Source organism: Typha latifolia, chromosome 7 (genome assembly GCF_019914945.1).
Source record: "Typha latifolia isolate L0001 chromosome 7, TyphaL0001v2, whole genome shotgun sequence".
Taxonomy (NCBI): domain Eukaryota; kingdom Viridiplantae; phylum Streptophyta; class Magnoliopsida; order Poales; family Typhaceae; genus Typha; species Typha latifolia.
Genome location: NC_133092.1, coordinates 11,439,331 through 11,456,389, shown reverse-complemented (window position 1 = coordinate 11,456,389; position 17,059 = coordinate 11,439,331). Strand labels below are relative to the sequence as shown.

The 17,059-nt window shown below is 36.3% G+C and overlaps 3 protein-coding genes across 5 annotated transcripts; 2 read left to right on the top strand and 1 right to left on the bottom strand.

Moving 5' to 3' along the window:
* Positions 1–1,239: 1,239 nt before the first annotated feature.
* Positions 1,240–3,637, top strand: LOC140792839 (disease resistance protein RPS2-like). Its single transcript, XM_073144059.1, has 4 exons — positions 1,240–1,474; positions 1,563–1,809; positions 1,886–2,621; positions 2,867–3,637. Exons 1-4 carry the CDS (start codon positions 1,240–1,242, stop codon positions 3,635–3,637), a joined length of 1,989 nt encoding a protein of 662 aa, XP_073000160.1.
* A 2,221-nt stretch (positions 3,638–5,858) lies between these two features.
* LOC140792926 (exocyst complex component EXO70A1-like) lies at positions 5,859–14,571 on the bottom strand. 3 transcript variants are annotated; one of them, XR_012109844.1, is made up of 3 exons: positions 12,289–14,571; positions 6,420–6,878; positions 5,859–6,324 (listed from the first exon to the last, which is right to left on the bottom strand). XR_012109844.1 is itself a non-coding variant. In XM_073144170.1 (2 exons), exon 1 carries the CDS (start codon positions 14,344–14,346, stop codon positions 12,307–12,309), a length of 2,040 nt encoding a protein of 679 aa, XP_073000271.1. In that variant the 5' UTR covers positions 14,347–14,571; the 3' UTR covers positions 6,943–7,737; positions 12,289–12,306. The 3 variants fall into 3 exon arrangements, 2 of the variants coding, with proteins under 2 accessions (XP_073000271.1, XP_073000273.1); XM_073144170.1 differs by lacking the exons at positions 5,859–6,324; positions 6,420–6,878 and adding an exon at positions 6,943–7,737; XM_073144172.1 differs by lacking the exons at positions 5,859–6,324; positions 6,420–6,878 and adding an exon at positions 11,898–12,002.
* On the top strand, positions 6,430–9,537 carry LOC140792838 (SNF1-related protein kinase regulatory subunit gamma-1-like). The gene is made up of 6 exons (XM_073144058.1): positions 6,430–6,598; positions 6,679–6,851; positions 8,089–8,349; positions 8,448–8,723; positions 8,867–9,030; positions 9,243–9,537. The coding sequence occupies exons 1-6, from the start codon at positions 6,430–6,432 to the stop codon at positions 9,535–9,537; spliced, it is 1,338 nt and encodes a 445-aa protein (XP_073000159.1).
* Positions 14,572–17,059: the final 2,488 nt, after the last annotated feature.

Sequence of the window (17,059 nt, the reverse complement as noted above, 5' to 3'; positions counted from 1 at the left end):
TAGAATGGATTGAGCCACATCTAGATCGGTTTTGAAATTTGTCACCTTATGAATATGTTTATGGACCTTTTTTATTTTTTGTAATAAAGGCAATAGTATTACCTCAAAAGGTCAAAAGGGGGGTTATGGATCCTTTCTCTCTCCCCTTATATATATATATATATATATTCAAAGCTAAGATGAGGATTAATGAAATAAAAGTTTGCATTATTTGTTTCATTTTGTTTTGAGAAGCTATATTGAACTGAATATTATTTATTCCTCATCTCGATGTGTTTGGTTAGCATACATCGATCTAAACAAAAGACTGCTTATATATGCTTCTATTATCAATTGTTCCAACAAAACTAAATATATTGAGAACCATAAGCAAACCAGCTGAACCATGAAAAATAAATTGAAATATAGCTCCATGTTTTGGCCACTCCAGGGTTTAGCCATTGATTCATCGCTGTCATTGTTTTGGTCAACTGGATCTGGTGTCTAGATACAATATATAAACAAGTTGGTAATGCGTTTAATCAAAAGCCCAGTTGTTTTCAAGTGCAACACGTCTCAACAATCATCCTAAGTGGTGAGGATTGTTTGACCGATCATTAGATCCTTTGCTTTTGTTTATGCTCACTGGTATGATCGTGCACATCTCATTGCTTCTGTCTGACTATAGTTGGTCACAACAAACTTGAGAGAAAATTATTTTATATACTGGTGTTAGACTAATTCCCTTTGCAATGAAAGACTTAGATCTCTCTCTATTTTTTATTTTTATTATATAGCTTCTTCCCTTTTCTTTTTCTTTTTGTTCTTTTGGAACAGCGCTATAAATACTGTAGATCTCCGATTGGATTCATAAAGCATTTACTACATACTTGAGATTCCTACCTCTCTTTGCCTCTCTCTCTCTCTCTCTCTCTCATACATTCTTCATCTCCTTTCAGTTTTTGATCACCTTGCCTTTCCATTTGGTGCTCGCTTTTCCACTACTTTTAGCCACCGCCTAATGTTCTTTTCTTTTTCTTATCTGCTCGCAAGCTTATAGTCCACCAAACCTCTTTACCTAGAAAAAAAAACCAATAGTCCCCATTTGCTTTGTTGTAGCTTATTGATTGTTGTATCATTCTAGTTTTTCTTTTTCCAACACAGTTATTACTTGGTCTCTCTTGATTTTCTCCACTGATACACGAACTTGCTACTGCCTCTCAACCTAGCAAGTAATTAATTTTGAAATCAATGAAAACAATGAAATCGAAGAAGAAAACAACTCCATTGATAAGGGCTGCCAAGAAGCGGAAGGTTCAAAAGGTGTCCGCGAGAAGAGCATTTGAATCAGTTGCTGAGGAGCTGCCTCCTCTTATCCAAGATATGCCCACTACATCGAATGCATCAAGTCAAGTAGATCCCAACCTTCAAGAGGCACTCCGCTACCTTATAGAAGATGATGCTGTGACAAGGATTGGAATTTGGGGCATGGGTGGTATAGGGAAGACCCACCTCCTCAAACAAATCCAAATTTTTTTTTTCTCCTGGCAACTCTATCTTCGACGTCGTGATTCTTGTCACAGCTTCTAAAGAGTGCTCAGTTGCAAATGTTCAAGATGAAATATTAAGGAAACTCGGCTTAGATAGGTCTACTGGTGTACAATTAAATGCCGAGACCATCTCCAACTTCTTGACTCGTATAAGCTTTCTCCTGCTGGTGGATGATTTATGGGAATACCTGGATCTCAAAGCAGTTGGTGTTCCAATCCTTCCCACTGCAAACGATCATTATAAGCAAAAGGTGGTACTAACAACAAGATCAGACGAAGTGTGCGGTGTCATGGGAGTGGAATGCCAAATTAAAGTGGATAAACTAGATGAGGTTACTGCATGGAGCCTGTTCCAGAAGAATGTCGGCGAGCAGACTCTTGGCTCTGATCCTTCCATACCCAGACATTGCAAAAGACGTCGTCAAAAGGTTGGGTGGCTTGCCACTCGCCCTGATCACCATCGGGCATTCCATGCATGCCAAGAAGGATTATAGATCATGGAGACGGGCCCTTGAGCTTCTCAAGGAGTCGCGACTTCATGAGATTGAACGCGGGCCAAATGCAGAAGAAAACACAACCTTCCATACATTGAAGTTTAGCTATGAAAGCTTGAAGTCTAATGATGATGCCTTGAGGCATTGTTTCTTGAGCTGTTCCATGTGGCCTGAGGATTATAAAATCTCGAAAGAGGAGCTCATCCGAAGTTGGATAGGGTTAGGCTTAGTAAAAATGGACGGAACACTACGAAGTTGTTATGAACATGGATACTGTCTCATAGATCAGTTACAAGCAGCATGCTTACTAGAGGATTCAAGTAGCTATATGAGAGACAAAACCGAGAAGAGTGTGCAAATGCATGGTATGCTTCGTGACATGGCATTATGGATAGCACGAGAATATGGAGAGAACAACAACAAATGGATCGTCAAAGCGGCGGCTGGGCAAGCAGAGAATACATTATCAGAGGCAGAGCGGATATCACTAATGATCATGGACAAGGATGAGAAGATGCCTTTACCCTACAATACTCTTCCTCCTCTTACTAAACGTACAACTGTAACTCTCCGAGGTTATAAGCTACATGGGACGAAGGTACTTTCAAATATCCGAGCTTTCGATACACTCACATATCTTGACCTTGAAGATAATTCCTTCCATGAGTTCCTGTGGAGATATGTTACTTGGTCAAACTTCAATATCTCAACCTAGATCGCAACCAAATTCGGTCACTGCCGGAGCAGCTGAACTTTCTTGTCGATCTCAAATACTTGCATCTCAGAAACAATCACGTCCAAACAATAGAGAAGGGTGCTTTCTCAACACTCAATGCGCTGCAGGTGCTAGACTTGTTTAATAACTCAGTTCTACATCCCCGAAGAACAGGCTATCCGCCGTCATTGTTGGAAGAACTGAAGAGTTTAAATAACCTAAGAGCTCTTGGAGTCACAGCAGCAGGTGAATCTCAATTCCATCTGCTTAAGAAGTCAACCAATCTACCCATTCAATATCTTGGAATACACTCTTTGAATGAACGTGCACTCTCCTTAACGATCAATTTTCTTGGGAACTTGACTCGGTTTGGAATCATGAAAAGTGGGACGGAGATAATACTGATCGAAAGTGGTGGACAGAATGCCAACTCGCATCTCGATCTTGAGATACTTTCGTTCTCTTGGATGCCTTTGGAAACGATTATGTGGAGGGAAGTCTCTCCAAAGGATGTATTTCTAAAGCTTCGACAATTGAAGTTCGTCGGTTGCAACCAGTTAAAGAACATCTCGTGGATAGTGTATCTCCCCCACCTCTGGGAACTTAAACTATTATGGTGCAAAAATTTGAAGTATGTTATTTGCTGCAGAGAGGACAACCATGGCGACAATTCTACGACTGCATTGACCCCTACATTTCCTTGCCTCGGGATTATGGTTTTGGAAAGGCTTATAAATCTGCGAGCCATTTGTGATCCAGGTGTTACCTTCCCATCCTTGCGATATCTTTACGTTGCAGGATGTGATAAATTGAAGAAACTCCCTTTCCAGCTATATAACTTGCCAAGTAAATTAGAGAAAATAGAGGGTGATAGAAGGTTCAGTATGGAAAGATTCTGAATGGGAGAAAGATCTTCTCTACTATGTTTTAGTTGCTTTATTTCTTATTATGTTGTGAACTATTTGTTAAAGACTGTGAAGTGTATAATATTGTTCATGAGCACTATTTGCTGATGACTATGAAGTGCATGCATATTGTTCAAAATTATATATTTTCTTCCTTTCTCACTTTTTCTATGTATTAGTTCTGTTTCTATTTTTTTTCTTTTGATAATTTGTGATTCCTAATAAGCTCATTGGCAGCTCGAGCAGTATGAGAATTACACTCTTAGATTTACAAATCAATTGAAAATAAATGATATTTATGAGTCTTCTAGGTGGCCGGCTTGATATATTCTCTGTGATGGATAACTAACTAATAAATGTTGTTCTTCGTTATTTTTTTAATATTCTAAATGGACACAAGAAAACTAAAGGAACAAACAAACATATTTTAACTAATTATGCACGTTTTACTCACTTAAGGTAATTATTAAGTTTTACAACTAAACAATAAATATAAGTATAATTATAGACGTATATAATTTATATTTAAGAGATGTGTATAAAATTATCCATGTATAAATCGAATAAGGCTTTAGATATTCTCGCGATGGATAACCAAACTAACCAAAGTTGTTCTTTGTTTTCCCAAATGGATACAAGAAAACTGAACGAACAAACAAACATGTTTTAACTAATTAAGCAACCAATAAGAATTTATAGTATTTTATGGGACTTGATATGCTTAACAGAAGAAGCTACTATAAATATAAACCCATCAGATAAATTTTATTTTCACTGATAAAGATAAATATTTACTTATGCTGATGAACACCGATAACTTATCTTTTTGCACTCTTGTCTCCTGCTCTTCATTATTCAGAGTTACCTTTACAGCAAATATGAATTGAATCCGAACTGATTTATATGTCAGCCGGTGATTCCTAGCCTTGTTGGAAGGTACGAAGATGATGGAAAGACTTTTATCGCTTGAGGATAGCTGGATCTTCAGTGATTCACTAAGTGTGGTAAAAGCTGCAAACGAGAGTATGAACAATGTGGATTGGTCCATACGCCCGATGATGCTAGAATACAAACGGTGGATGTTAAACTACCCTAAGGCTAAGGTCTGCTTCACAAGCCACACAAACAATAGGGCGGCTCATAGGATAGCCAGTCTAACCTCTTACGATTGTAAATCTAGAATATGGACTGAGCCACCAATTGAACTGGAATGTAATTTGAATTCAAATGAATATTAGAAGTCTACGGACCGCTTTCAAAAAAGAAAAAAAAAAAGAAAAAAAAAGATTAAGTAGACTCTAAAGTTGATTCATTACACACTAACATCATATATGTGCAACTGAGAAGAAACCAGAATTCACATGAGATTAGTAGATAGTTTAAAAGTTTGAAGTAAATAAATTGAGAGTGCTTTTCTCTATTGAAAAATGGAATCACGATTTTGAAAAATTGAAGTTATAGCCACAGCTTCTGTGCATCATCTGTACCTGAATATATATAAAACTTATTGGGTTATTAGCATGAATAAAATACTTTTTGATTTTGCACGATCACTCTGCAAAACTAACTAAAATCAGTTATATGACACTCGATTATTATGGTATAAGTATGCGTAGATTTCCTATTTACTATCTATGAATTCTCATCTAGACAACAAAAATAGTTTGGATGGTTTGCAAAGAATAATAAGAAGGCAAATGATTTAATAAGAACTATTAATTTATCTCTCCTAATCGAACGGTTAAGATTAAATAATACTAAATACAATTAATCGAAAGGAACTGAAAGTACTAATCACTTTTACAAATTGTAAAGATAAACGAGTCATATTTTATTTCTCTCTTTAGCTATTCAATTTTCTTATAAAAAATAAAAATGATAATAAATTGGTAAAAGTTGATACTCCTATTCCTAAGATAAACAATAAGAAAATATTTAAATTCTAATTTTTTTATTAATTAATCTAGTCACATATGTAAAATGTCTTATATACCCTTCAATTTATTAATGGATGAAAATTATTTTTAATAACTAATTGGTTAATATCGAATCATTGCTCTAACAAGAAAATATTGATTTTGTGTGCACATTATGACCCAATTTACTGGTAATGTGAAAATTAATTGTTCTCGAGAAGAAAGTAGATATAGGAATCCAGTAATTATGAGAAATGGCATGATTCATAAACCAAGTTAAGTAGTATAGACTATTTAAGTTTCTCGAAGAAAGGAGCTAAATTATCTGGGTTCAGGGGTAAAACTGTAAATTCCCCTTCTCTCTCTTCCAGTTAGTTCCACATTGGAAAACCATTGAAGCTCCCCGAGCTCTCTCTCTCTCTCTCTCTCTCTCTCTCTCTCTCTCTCCTCTCTCTCTTCCTTATTTTTAGGGTTTAAGGGACTGTGGATAATTGCTGGTGGACTATAATTGATTAAGGGGTATAACTACGTACGTGTGTGGCCCAAATGGATCATAAGCCTGCTACTACATCAAGCGTGTGATGAATTGGTCTACGTGCAATATACGTACGTGCGTGCGTGCATGGGGTTTGTGTGAATAAAAACATAGCTTGTCGAACTTCCACTGCTATTTTAGGGAGAGGCTTATGTTGGCATTCCCGGGCTTCAATCCACTTGTCCACTTCCTATTACTTCTCTTCCTTCCCATTCGTTACAAGGGCATGCCTGAGATCCGTTGACAGTTATTAGTAGTTATGGTTGAAAACAAAAAGAAAATAGAGTAAGAGTAAAAGAGGAGAGGAAATAGAAGAAGAACATACATAGTTGGCAATGGATAGCCCGCCGGGAACCGCGAGGTCGAGTCCGGAGGCGGAGTTAGGGTTACGAGTCGAGGACTTGTGGGACATCCAAGAACCACAGCTCAGCCCTACAGAGAAGCTCAACTCCTGCTTTCAGAGCATCCCTGTCTCCTCCTTCCCACCTGCACCTTCCTCACAAGGTCTCTTCAGACTTTTTTTTCTCTCGTTTTGAATTCATCAATGAAGATGGTAATTTTTTCTTTGGAGAACTTGGTTGCAGTAGTAGAGATACCTTCAGATTCTACTCTGGCTGATGCTGTTGAAACTTTATCCAAGCACAAGATCCTTAGCGCGCTGGTGAGGAACATCGAGGCGGCGGAGAATGCTACCTGGATTGATAGATACATTGGCATTGTGGAATTCGCTGGAATTGTAGTGTGGCTGCTGCATCAGGTCTCAAATGCTAACTCTGATGATTTGCTGCATTTGTTTGCCAGAAGTTTTCTTCATGTGTAGTGATATCATCAGGCAGAGGGCATTTTTTTTTTCTTATACCAAAGCACAATGGTAAAGAGGTCTTATGGGAATATCTCTAATGCTCATGAAATACTTATATTATCTAGATTTTTGAATTTATATATCTACAACAATTCTCATGATTACATACCTTTTGAAAGAATTCTGAAGAAATACCAAGTTACCAAGTACCAACTGCCAACTTACAAGCATCTACTATAGACATTTGTTGTCATGTTCCAGTCAATCTCCACCATAATATTAAAATTACAGAGGCATTAAAATAAGGAGAAGAAAAGAAGGTGAAGTTTGAATTGTTTACATATTGAATCAATCAACAACTGATCAGGAAATGGCAATGATGCAAAAGGTACACATAAATAACTGATAACTCTATCATAAATGGTATACTGATAATGAAAGTTCAATATATTAGATGACAATGTTTTCTAGAATCAAGATATGAAGCATTTAGTACAAGGATCTAATTTTAGATCAAGAAACTATATACTGGTCTGAAAGTTTAAGTCATTGAAAATGGCCAAGGGGAAAAACATGATCATCTAACCTGATATTGATCTTGACCTCTTATCTCAATAATGAGATTCTCTCCTAGACTTTACAATATCACAATGAAATTCATGTCATGTGAAGACATAAAGGCATATATATAAACTTCTCTCAAAGAAAGATAGGCATGCAAGTATCATTGCACTTGATATTAAGTGTTTCTTCCTTAACACATTGTTAACATGCAAAAATAATGAACCAACCGCTCCTGTTTCCTTGATAATAAGATTAGAGATAATTCATTAATGATCACCTGTAAAAGAAAATCATCCTACATTTATCAGCTGAATTTTTTGAAACTAAGCATGAAATCATGCTCAATAAATATGTCATTTTGATACGAGTATATGACTCATGGAATTTCTATTTATACAGTAAAATAAGAACTCCCACGCTACGTATTTGCTACTGTTTTTTCTACAACACCGAGAAAATAAAATTAACTTCTGAAAGAAAATTAGTGTCAGACAAAACTTAGTAATCCTCAGTGGCCGAAATTATGTTGCCATTATAGATAGGAAGCCAACAGAGGTTATCTAAATCTACTTGATATCACATACAATATGACTAACAAGAAATTTATTGAGTCCATTTCCTTTTCTAGTCAGAAGTCGCAGCTCATAACAATATGACTGGATCTGCTGCAACGGCAGAGGTAGGTGCAAATGAATTAGCAGCTAAGCTTGGTACGGTCACGCTGGAGACAACAGCAGCAATAATGGATGGCAATGTTGCCATTTCTGAAGGAAATAACTATGGAGGCACCACTGTTGGATGCCCAGAATTAATGGATGAAGCAGCAGTCTCAATGGGTGGAAGCTTCTTTGAGACTCTCACTTCTTCAGACTTCTACAAGGAAACAAAGGTTCCACATCTATTCTGGAAGTATGAGAAAGAAGTTCAATTTTGTTCATTCTAATCTTGATACCTACTCTTTTTCTACCCATTCATGATCTTGAACAGGTCAAGGATATCTCAGGGTCCTTTCGCTGGGCACCATTTCTTGCAGTGCAGAACTCTGATTCATTTCTAACTATGTTATTACTCTTATCCAAGTATAGAATGAAGAGCCTTCCTGTGGTTGACTTAGGTGAAGAGAAGATCAGTAACATCATTACACAGTCTGCTGTAGTCCACATGTTGGCAGAATGTGTTGGACTTCACTGGTTTGAAGATTGGGGAACAAAGAAACTCTCTGAATTGGGTCTTCCTATCATGAGGCCAAATAAACTTGTCAAGGTGTGGTCATATTCTCATAGAGTTGGTAGCCAAAACCTGAATTCCCTTGATTAATGTTGTACCATATGTTCTTTACCAATGAAGGTAAAAGCTCTTTCAGCAATGCAAATTGAATTGTGATCCCTCTCAATGTTGTACTGCAGGTTAGTGAGGATGAACCAGTTCTAAAGGCCTTCCAACAGATGAGGAAAAGAGGAATTGGTGGAATACCAGTTGTAGATGTCAGTGGAAAGAAGGCAATAGGAAGCATAAGCATCAGAGATGTTCAATATCTTTTAACTGCTTCTAACATATATAAAGATCACAGGTCAGCATAGATAAACTTTACATGCTGGTTTAGTTCGTGTTGTTTTCTGATCAAAGAGTAACTACAAACTATTTCATGACAATCACATTTGCTAATTTGTGAGAGAATAATGATGTCCTCGCTTAAATAGATTATTGTTTACAGAATCTACACACTTTAGTTTAAGTTTGATTTGAATCTATCACAAGAGTAGAAATATTGTGTATTTGTAGATCAATCACTGCAAAAGACTTCATAATGGCTGTTAAAAATAACTTGGAACACCAAGATGACTCACCTATGCTAATGAGCATCATCACCTGTAAGAGAAATGACACAATCAAGGACATCATTTTGAGTCTGGATGCCAAAGAGAAGCAGAGGATTTATGTTGTTAATGAGGAGGAGAATCTGGAGGGAGTGATCACACTCAGAGACATAATCTCTAGGCTGGTTCATGAGCCACACGGTTACTTTGGAGATTTCTTTGATGGAGTTTTCCCACTTCCTAAGAACACAATGGTTTGATAAACCAAGAAAATACAATGCCTTGTACTTTCTTTTTTTTCTCCTTTCTTGCCTTCTGTATTTCCTCATTGTAAGTTTCTCCTCTCCCCTTCCCCTTTTTTCTGCTTATTTTTGTAAACTTTTCTTTGAATCTTATTTCTGAAGCTAATTTGGCCCCTTGTAACTGGAGGCTATCTTGTCACTTTCCAATTCAACCAGTTTTGCATCAGTAATGATTCTTTCATTTTGGATATAGATTGAGCTAATGTCGTTATTCCTGATTGCGAAGTTAATATGCATGTCCTATACTTGTCATCAAAGTTGTTTAATATCAACTATACAAGCCTAGAGAGTTTCTTGTTGTCAATTCATCTATCCCATGAAAAAGACAGATTTCAACCTTCAAAATCCAAGGAAACATTCTTGCATAATTCAACTCTGACATGAATAGAAAACTAACCAATACATGACACTTCTGGCTTCATTGTCTAAACTTTTGCAGCGCCTCCAACTTCATATCCAACAACTAAAACAAGAACAAAGCCTTGCCTATTGATAGAGATTACATAAGATGGACTTGGAATCGTCCCCAGCACACCTTTCTGAAGAAACTGGACTTTGCAAATTCGGGTTTACCGAATGATGCTTGGTCTCAAGCAAGCGACTAATTCCCGTAGAGGCAACAGGAACTACACTAGATAGATTAGCTTCTATCTAATACGAATAGCAGAAAATAACCTATTATTAGGTTAGTTAGTTAAACTTAACTAAATATTTGAGTTAGTTAAACTTAACTAAATATCTGAGTTAAGTTAATTATACTAAAAAAATTATAAAAATACCCTCAACCAAGTTATATTAAGAGCATTTTAGTTATTCAAGAAATAATGGCATTTTAAAAATAATGACATTTTAGAAATAATATATCTCTACTTAACATAATATTTTTACAGTGTTAATTCAAATCTACCTCCAATATGTTTTCTGCACATATTCACTAATCATAAAACTCAATTTACAAATAGTAAAAATATAGGTGTAAACCACAATTACATTATAAAGCAAGACGTTATATACAAAATTTTCTATTTTTCCCAACAATCAATACTTATATTGATATTTGAAATCTTGTGTATTACACCTACATCTAGCGCTAACAATTTCAATTTAACCCCTAAAACCCATGGTTTGAACCGAAATGTTTTGCATTTCGGTCTTCTCTGGTCCAAAACAGTTTTTCAATTGTAAGTTGGATTTAACTTGAATCAAACTAGTATCTAACTCAATATTAGCCTCATTGCTTAAAAGCTATTAAGTTTTATGTGATGCATTGAAAAAATAAATAAATAAGACTATTTTTCAATAGAAGCCCGAAACCAATACAATGAAACTAGAATCAAAACTAACCAAAATGTTTCATTTTTTAACCAAGCCGAAACTAAAACTGAAGCCAAGACCTCAAATTACGTGAAAACCTACTTTAAGGCACTAGATATGTATTCATAAGTACATATTGTTCTCTGGGTAATTAAAACCATTCACACCATATTTGGAATCACCAAATCAGTGGAATTCAATTGATTTGGAATTCTAATTTCACCTAATTCGTTGTTTGGAACTATTAAGTGATGAAATTTAAATTGGTTTTAATGGATTTGGGTTGGATCTTAGTGTATGTAACAAAATTCAATGATTTGAGGTCAGATTTGGAAGGAATTCATCTGCCGCTTAAGTTAATCTTTCCAAATCTCAAAATTAACTCATAATCTATTACATTCTTATTGACTCTCATGGGTAAAATAGGAAAAGAGAATATAATGAAATGAATTCTAATCTAATTCCAAACAGCAAGATTAGATAGATTTTATTTCAGTTTCATTACTTTCCAACTAGTAGAATTCTTTTCCAAATGAAATCAATTGAGTTCCTTTTAGAATTGGCTCTAAACGTATTCTCAGTGATCTAGCGGCATACTAGCTTTGCAAGTCACATGCTGCAATATGTGTCTTGCTAGCCAATCCTTAGGTATGACATTGATAATAATTATTAGTTCGTTCTTCAAAACAAAACATCAAATTTAGACTACATAATAAGAACATTGACTTGACTGAAAACATCTATGTAAAAGAAAGATAATGCACAATATCTGGCCAATAGATGTTTCTGTTAGGTCGTGCAAGTCCTCAAACAAATTTTCATATACCCAAAATGACTGAGAACCTTGTTCAAGTGGACTATCTTAAAAGTATTATATCCATACATGAAATGTATCCCTATATGACACACCAAAAGAAATAGGAAGAAAATAAAAGAAGTTATTCTGCTCAACATTTGTCAAAATTACAATATTGAAGTCACAGAAAAACACATCTTATAGAACAATATAATAGTGGTACACATGTTAAAAAAGAAAACTAGTGGGTGAAAGCTTCAAAAGACAGCACTCTTTCAGCAACTACTTTGCGAAGTGCATGTTGACTATGGAACTGCAAAAACTCGCGCATTAAAGAAAAACGATTCAATGAATCTTCAGAAACACTCAAGTTAACTGAACTGCATGCACTAGCTTTGGTGACTGTACAAATAGTTTAATGATAGACAGAAAAGAGATCGAGAAAAAACTACAGCGTGGAGGACTAACTGTAAATAGTACATCAAAATTACAAGCATCGAAGATTGTTGTATGACCAAGCAAACAACAATAAAACCAATAGCATAAAGCTTACACAGTATGAATTCCACATGGAAGTTTCAACACGAAATGGTACTCACCTTGATCAGCACCGTAGATCACAAGCTAAGTTTTCTCCTTGGAATGTTCGGCAACCCCTGCAACCCTTCAAACAAATCTGATACATGGTTCTCTAAATCATCTGGAGTGTACTTGATATACTTTGTTGAATGCCGTCCACCCTCTAATTGACCACGGAATCGCCCCACAAATGATCGATAAGCAGGAATTACCATTTCTGATAATGATATCTTCAATTCTTCTCTAAGTTGAGGATCTGGAACCTTCCAAGTTGTCTGAGTCCTATATATTTCTTCGAAAGCCAAATTAAAATTCTTGAACCTTTCTTTTAGAATAGTCTTTGAGGCGCTAGAGGAGCTCCCATTCCCTCCCAGTCCATCATCCCTCAAAAAGGATAATACCTTGGTCCATGAAGCTCTAAGATAGCTCGTTGCATACTGCCGGATTTGGCCACGACGCTTTCGAATCCAGTTATCTCCCAAGAATGTCTTCAGCTCTGAATCCTTAACCTTCTGGACTATGTATAATATATTATTCATCAAAAATATATACTGCATTCCTCCATCTTCATAAAGTTTAGATTTTTCCTCTATCTTAACCTCTAGATATGTGATCAACTTAAGCACACAATAAGCCAAAGGAGTTATACTTGCACCCCCAGTAGAACAATCTCCATCAGTCACATAATCACAAAGAAGAAAATTAAGAGAGCTGCTATAATCAGCAAGTAATCCGATATAATTCATCACATACCGAGTCAGAGGGTGGATCTCACCGCCTTGCAATGGCTTACGGGAACTCTCCCCCTGAACTGCATTCCCAAATTCAGTAATCGTGCCCCTTATCGCATCCCCCAACCTCAAAAGAATTCCATTCGCCTCCTCCATGATGAACTCCTTTGCCTCACCAACAAACAATGCCTCAAGTTCGGTGGCTACATCTGCAAGAGCCTCATACATGCCAAGCATCCGGAAAAGCTTCTCCGATGACCGCTGCACGATGGTAATGGCATCTCCAAAATTTAGCAGCTGAAGAACACAACCTTTTGTGGCCTCCGCAAAGCACTCCTCTTTCAGCTCATTGGAAGCAGCAAAGATCTGATCGCAGATGCGCCGCTCACCAGAGAGGACTCCACAAACGACAACCTTCAATGCTTGAATCCATTTCTTCATCTTGACGTCAAGGGCGCCCCACTCGATTCTCTGCACCTCGTCGATGCTCAACTTGTCAACACCGAGAGCGGCGAGGGATTCCAGGAGGGCGTCGCGGCGGACATTGACATAAACCTGGCACAGCTCCTGGCCGTAGCCAGCACCGATCATGCGGTCTGCGATCGCCGCGAGCTCTGCGACCACCTCAGGATGGATCAGATCGGAGGAGATCCGGTCGAGGGAGATCCGAGCGTGGTCTTCGCAGTTGGGCAAGTGATCATGGTGCTCCACCTCGATGGAGGTGCTGGAATCGTCATTGTCTGAGGGAAAGGAGGAGAGGGAGAGGCGGCGGAGGGAGCCATGGAGGTCGTCAAAAGCGAGAGGGACAGCACCGCGAAGGAGGAGGTGGCGGAACTCATCCTCGAGGCGAGTCATGGAGATCTGGAGAGCCGTCTCGGCGCGGCCAAGGAGAGAAGAGGAGGAGGCGGAGAAGGAAATGAGCTCGTCGACGGCGGAGAGGTAGTCGCCGGCGGCGGAAGGGGAGGAATCCCAGATGAGGGAGTCAGAGGAGTCATCCCACTGCAGCACAACCTTCTCGGCATCCTCAAGAATAGCTTCGGCTTCCGCGATCCCCTCCTCGATCTCGATATCCCCCAAGATCTCGATCTCCCTATCCTCCCCTGCTTCAGAGACGGAGTCGACGGAGACTTCAACTGCAGCGGTGGTGGAATCTCCGCTCTGATCGACGGAGGAGGGAGGAGGGGGCGAGAAGAGGTCGGAGATAGAGGAAAGGCGGTTGTCGAAGCCGGAGAGGATGCGGATCATGTCGTCAGCCGCGTTCTTGGAGGTAGCGAGGCTCTTGACGATGTGCTGCGCCGCCGCCATCACCTTCTCCTGTCCGTCCGCCCTCGGCGTCGCCGTCGCCATGGCCGGAGCTGGTAGTAGCTAAGGTTTCGGGTAGGTGCAGGGGAGAAAGAGGAGGAGGAATAGGATCAGTTATAGGGTTTGGAAGCAGGCGGGAAGGAAAAGTCTAAGTCTTCGGAGCAATGTCGTCGTCTTCGTCGGAGGGATTCGAGTATTTGAAAGTGCCTTCGACTCTCCTCCTATATACGCCTTTAGCATTTTATCGATACACTCTACACAAAGTTGAGACTTCCCCTCAATTCATATATTTATTTATTTTTTCTTCTCTCTCTCGACATTGAATAGAAGCGTTCACATTGGGTCAATTTTTTTGGACAAATTTATCAAAAAGACCCTATATTTTACTTTTATTATAATTAAACACTCTACTATAGATATATTTTACTTTTAATGCCTAAAAAATTGAAGGGTTTTTTTTTTTTTTTTTTGATAAAATTCACAAATATTACAATTATGTTTACAGTGGTAAACAGACGTCATGCTTCATATATAAACATTTATTAATTTTCTCCTCTCATGTCTCAATTTTAGATGTTTTTGAAGTTAATCAGTTTTCTATAAAAAAAATCATTTGATATTCATCTTCATGCAATATATATATATATATATATATATATTTTTTTTTTTTTTTAAGACCATGATACCAGTAATTTTTAAATATTTAAATAAAAGATTGAGTCTTAATCCAATGTAAATTGAGTTTTAAATGAATTATGATATTTTTTTTTTTGAGATAATTAATATAAAATATTAAGATTTTTAGAAAGAATAATTTTTTGCATATCAAATATATATGAATTTAGTAAAATATAGAACACAAGTAACAATATCAATATTTACTATTTAAATAAGTAAATTAAAAATTGTGAAGTATTTATTAGATATACGGTTAAACGGATATCTAATATTCGTATCCATATCTGAAAAATTATATCTGACCTGTATCTGTATTCATATTTTTAACTCATATCCGAATTCATATCCGAATATTTTTTAAAAGTCTTCTTCTATTTTTTTTTTCTTTTCCTCTCTTTTTTTTTCTCCTCCATTTCCCATGTGTGAAAGCTCATGTCTATTTTCTACATGAACATAGAATTGCTTGACAAAGATGGCCATCCTAGGATATTATTAGTTATACTCCAGAAGAAAGCCTTGAGTTGCCTTAATTGAAGATGAACAAAAGTAGGTGTAGACCTCCATATTATAACCTAACTTTCAACCAAAAGGGTTAGAAATATATATATATATATATATAAACTATGTAATGTAATTGATGCTTAAGGCATTATTGGCATATATTTGATCAAACTAGATTTGTTTTTCATTTTATTTGTTTACCCAAATAGATTGTCCCTCAAACTCATTGTCAAATAGGGTCTAATTCATCGTAGCTCTTACAAAAATGCTGATCAGCTTAGCATTTTTATCGCTAGGTAATATTTTTTAATTGCTAAAAAACTAAAGTTAAAGAATTTATATATATATATATATAATATTGAATTAGTTAGCGTTTTAGGACCAAACAGCATTTTTGCATAGAAATAAAATGTTGATCAATTCAGTATTTTTATTATAGTTATAGTAAATTAGACCTATTTATTAATTCTATTTAAAAATAAATAAATTAGATCAGAGATGGGTTGGTCAAAAACTCTATCCTTAGCCACCATTTGAGTACATTGAGTACATTGAATATATAATAGAATAAAATGCAAATGTCGATAAGAAGGGGGGGATAAATGTCTTGTGGTGTATTTGGCAAAATTAAGTATCCTGCCAAATTTTAATACCAAATTAGGTTTATGTCGTGCATTTAGTTTTTTTTATTTAAAATACTAACAAAGTTATAAGATAAATTATTAATTATAATTACCAATAAATTATTAATTATATTAATTGGTAATTATTTAATTTGTATTATAAATCACTACCCTTGTCAAAGATTCTTTAGGATGCCAACATAGCACGAAGTTGATTATTTATTAAGCATAACAATTGTACTTTGGAACTTAATATGTTGTCACCCTTTTGGTTGCCTTTTTTTATTTCATAGCACATATTTTCTTCTTCTTTTTCTTTCCCAAGATAATAAATAAAAAGAAAGCACTTACCATATAAAGGGAAATTTATGAAGAAAAAAACACTATCTTTGTTATTATCCATAGGTATATTTTATTTGACCCCCCCATGTTGCTTTTAATATCTTAAAATTACCTTCATAGATGAATTAAATTTAACTGTAAATGTAGAATAGAAAGATTTTAAATGTTAAGGTAAAAATAGAAGGGGAAGGTATTTAAGATTTTTTTTTTAATTTCTTTGACAATTAATGAAATAGGTGCAAGTTAACTCAGTATATTTTTAAGGTATTAAAAATAAAATATAAAGGTTTAAAAAACTCAGGACAAAAATTTGTTTATAAAGATGGTCATCTTAGGATATTCTTCTAAGCCAGAGCTTCCCCCAAAGTCTTTGACTTCTATGCAATATGTAAACAAAAACAAAATAGAGCTTTCCACACCCCCACAGGAATAATTGACTGTTTAAATTCAAAGTGTTTCTAATATTAATTCTCCCCGCAAGCATGCGTTTGATCAAGTTATTCTTGCCCTATCTCCGTCACATTATGTAACGATGAAGACGTGATCATTAGGTGAGCCGGGCCGGATTTTTCGGACCAACCGGGCTTAAATATTTATTTATGGCCCGACCTACC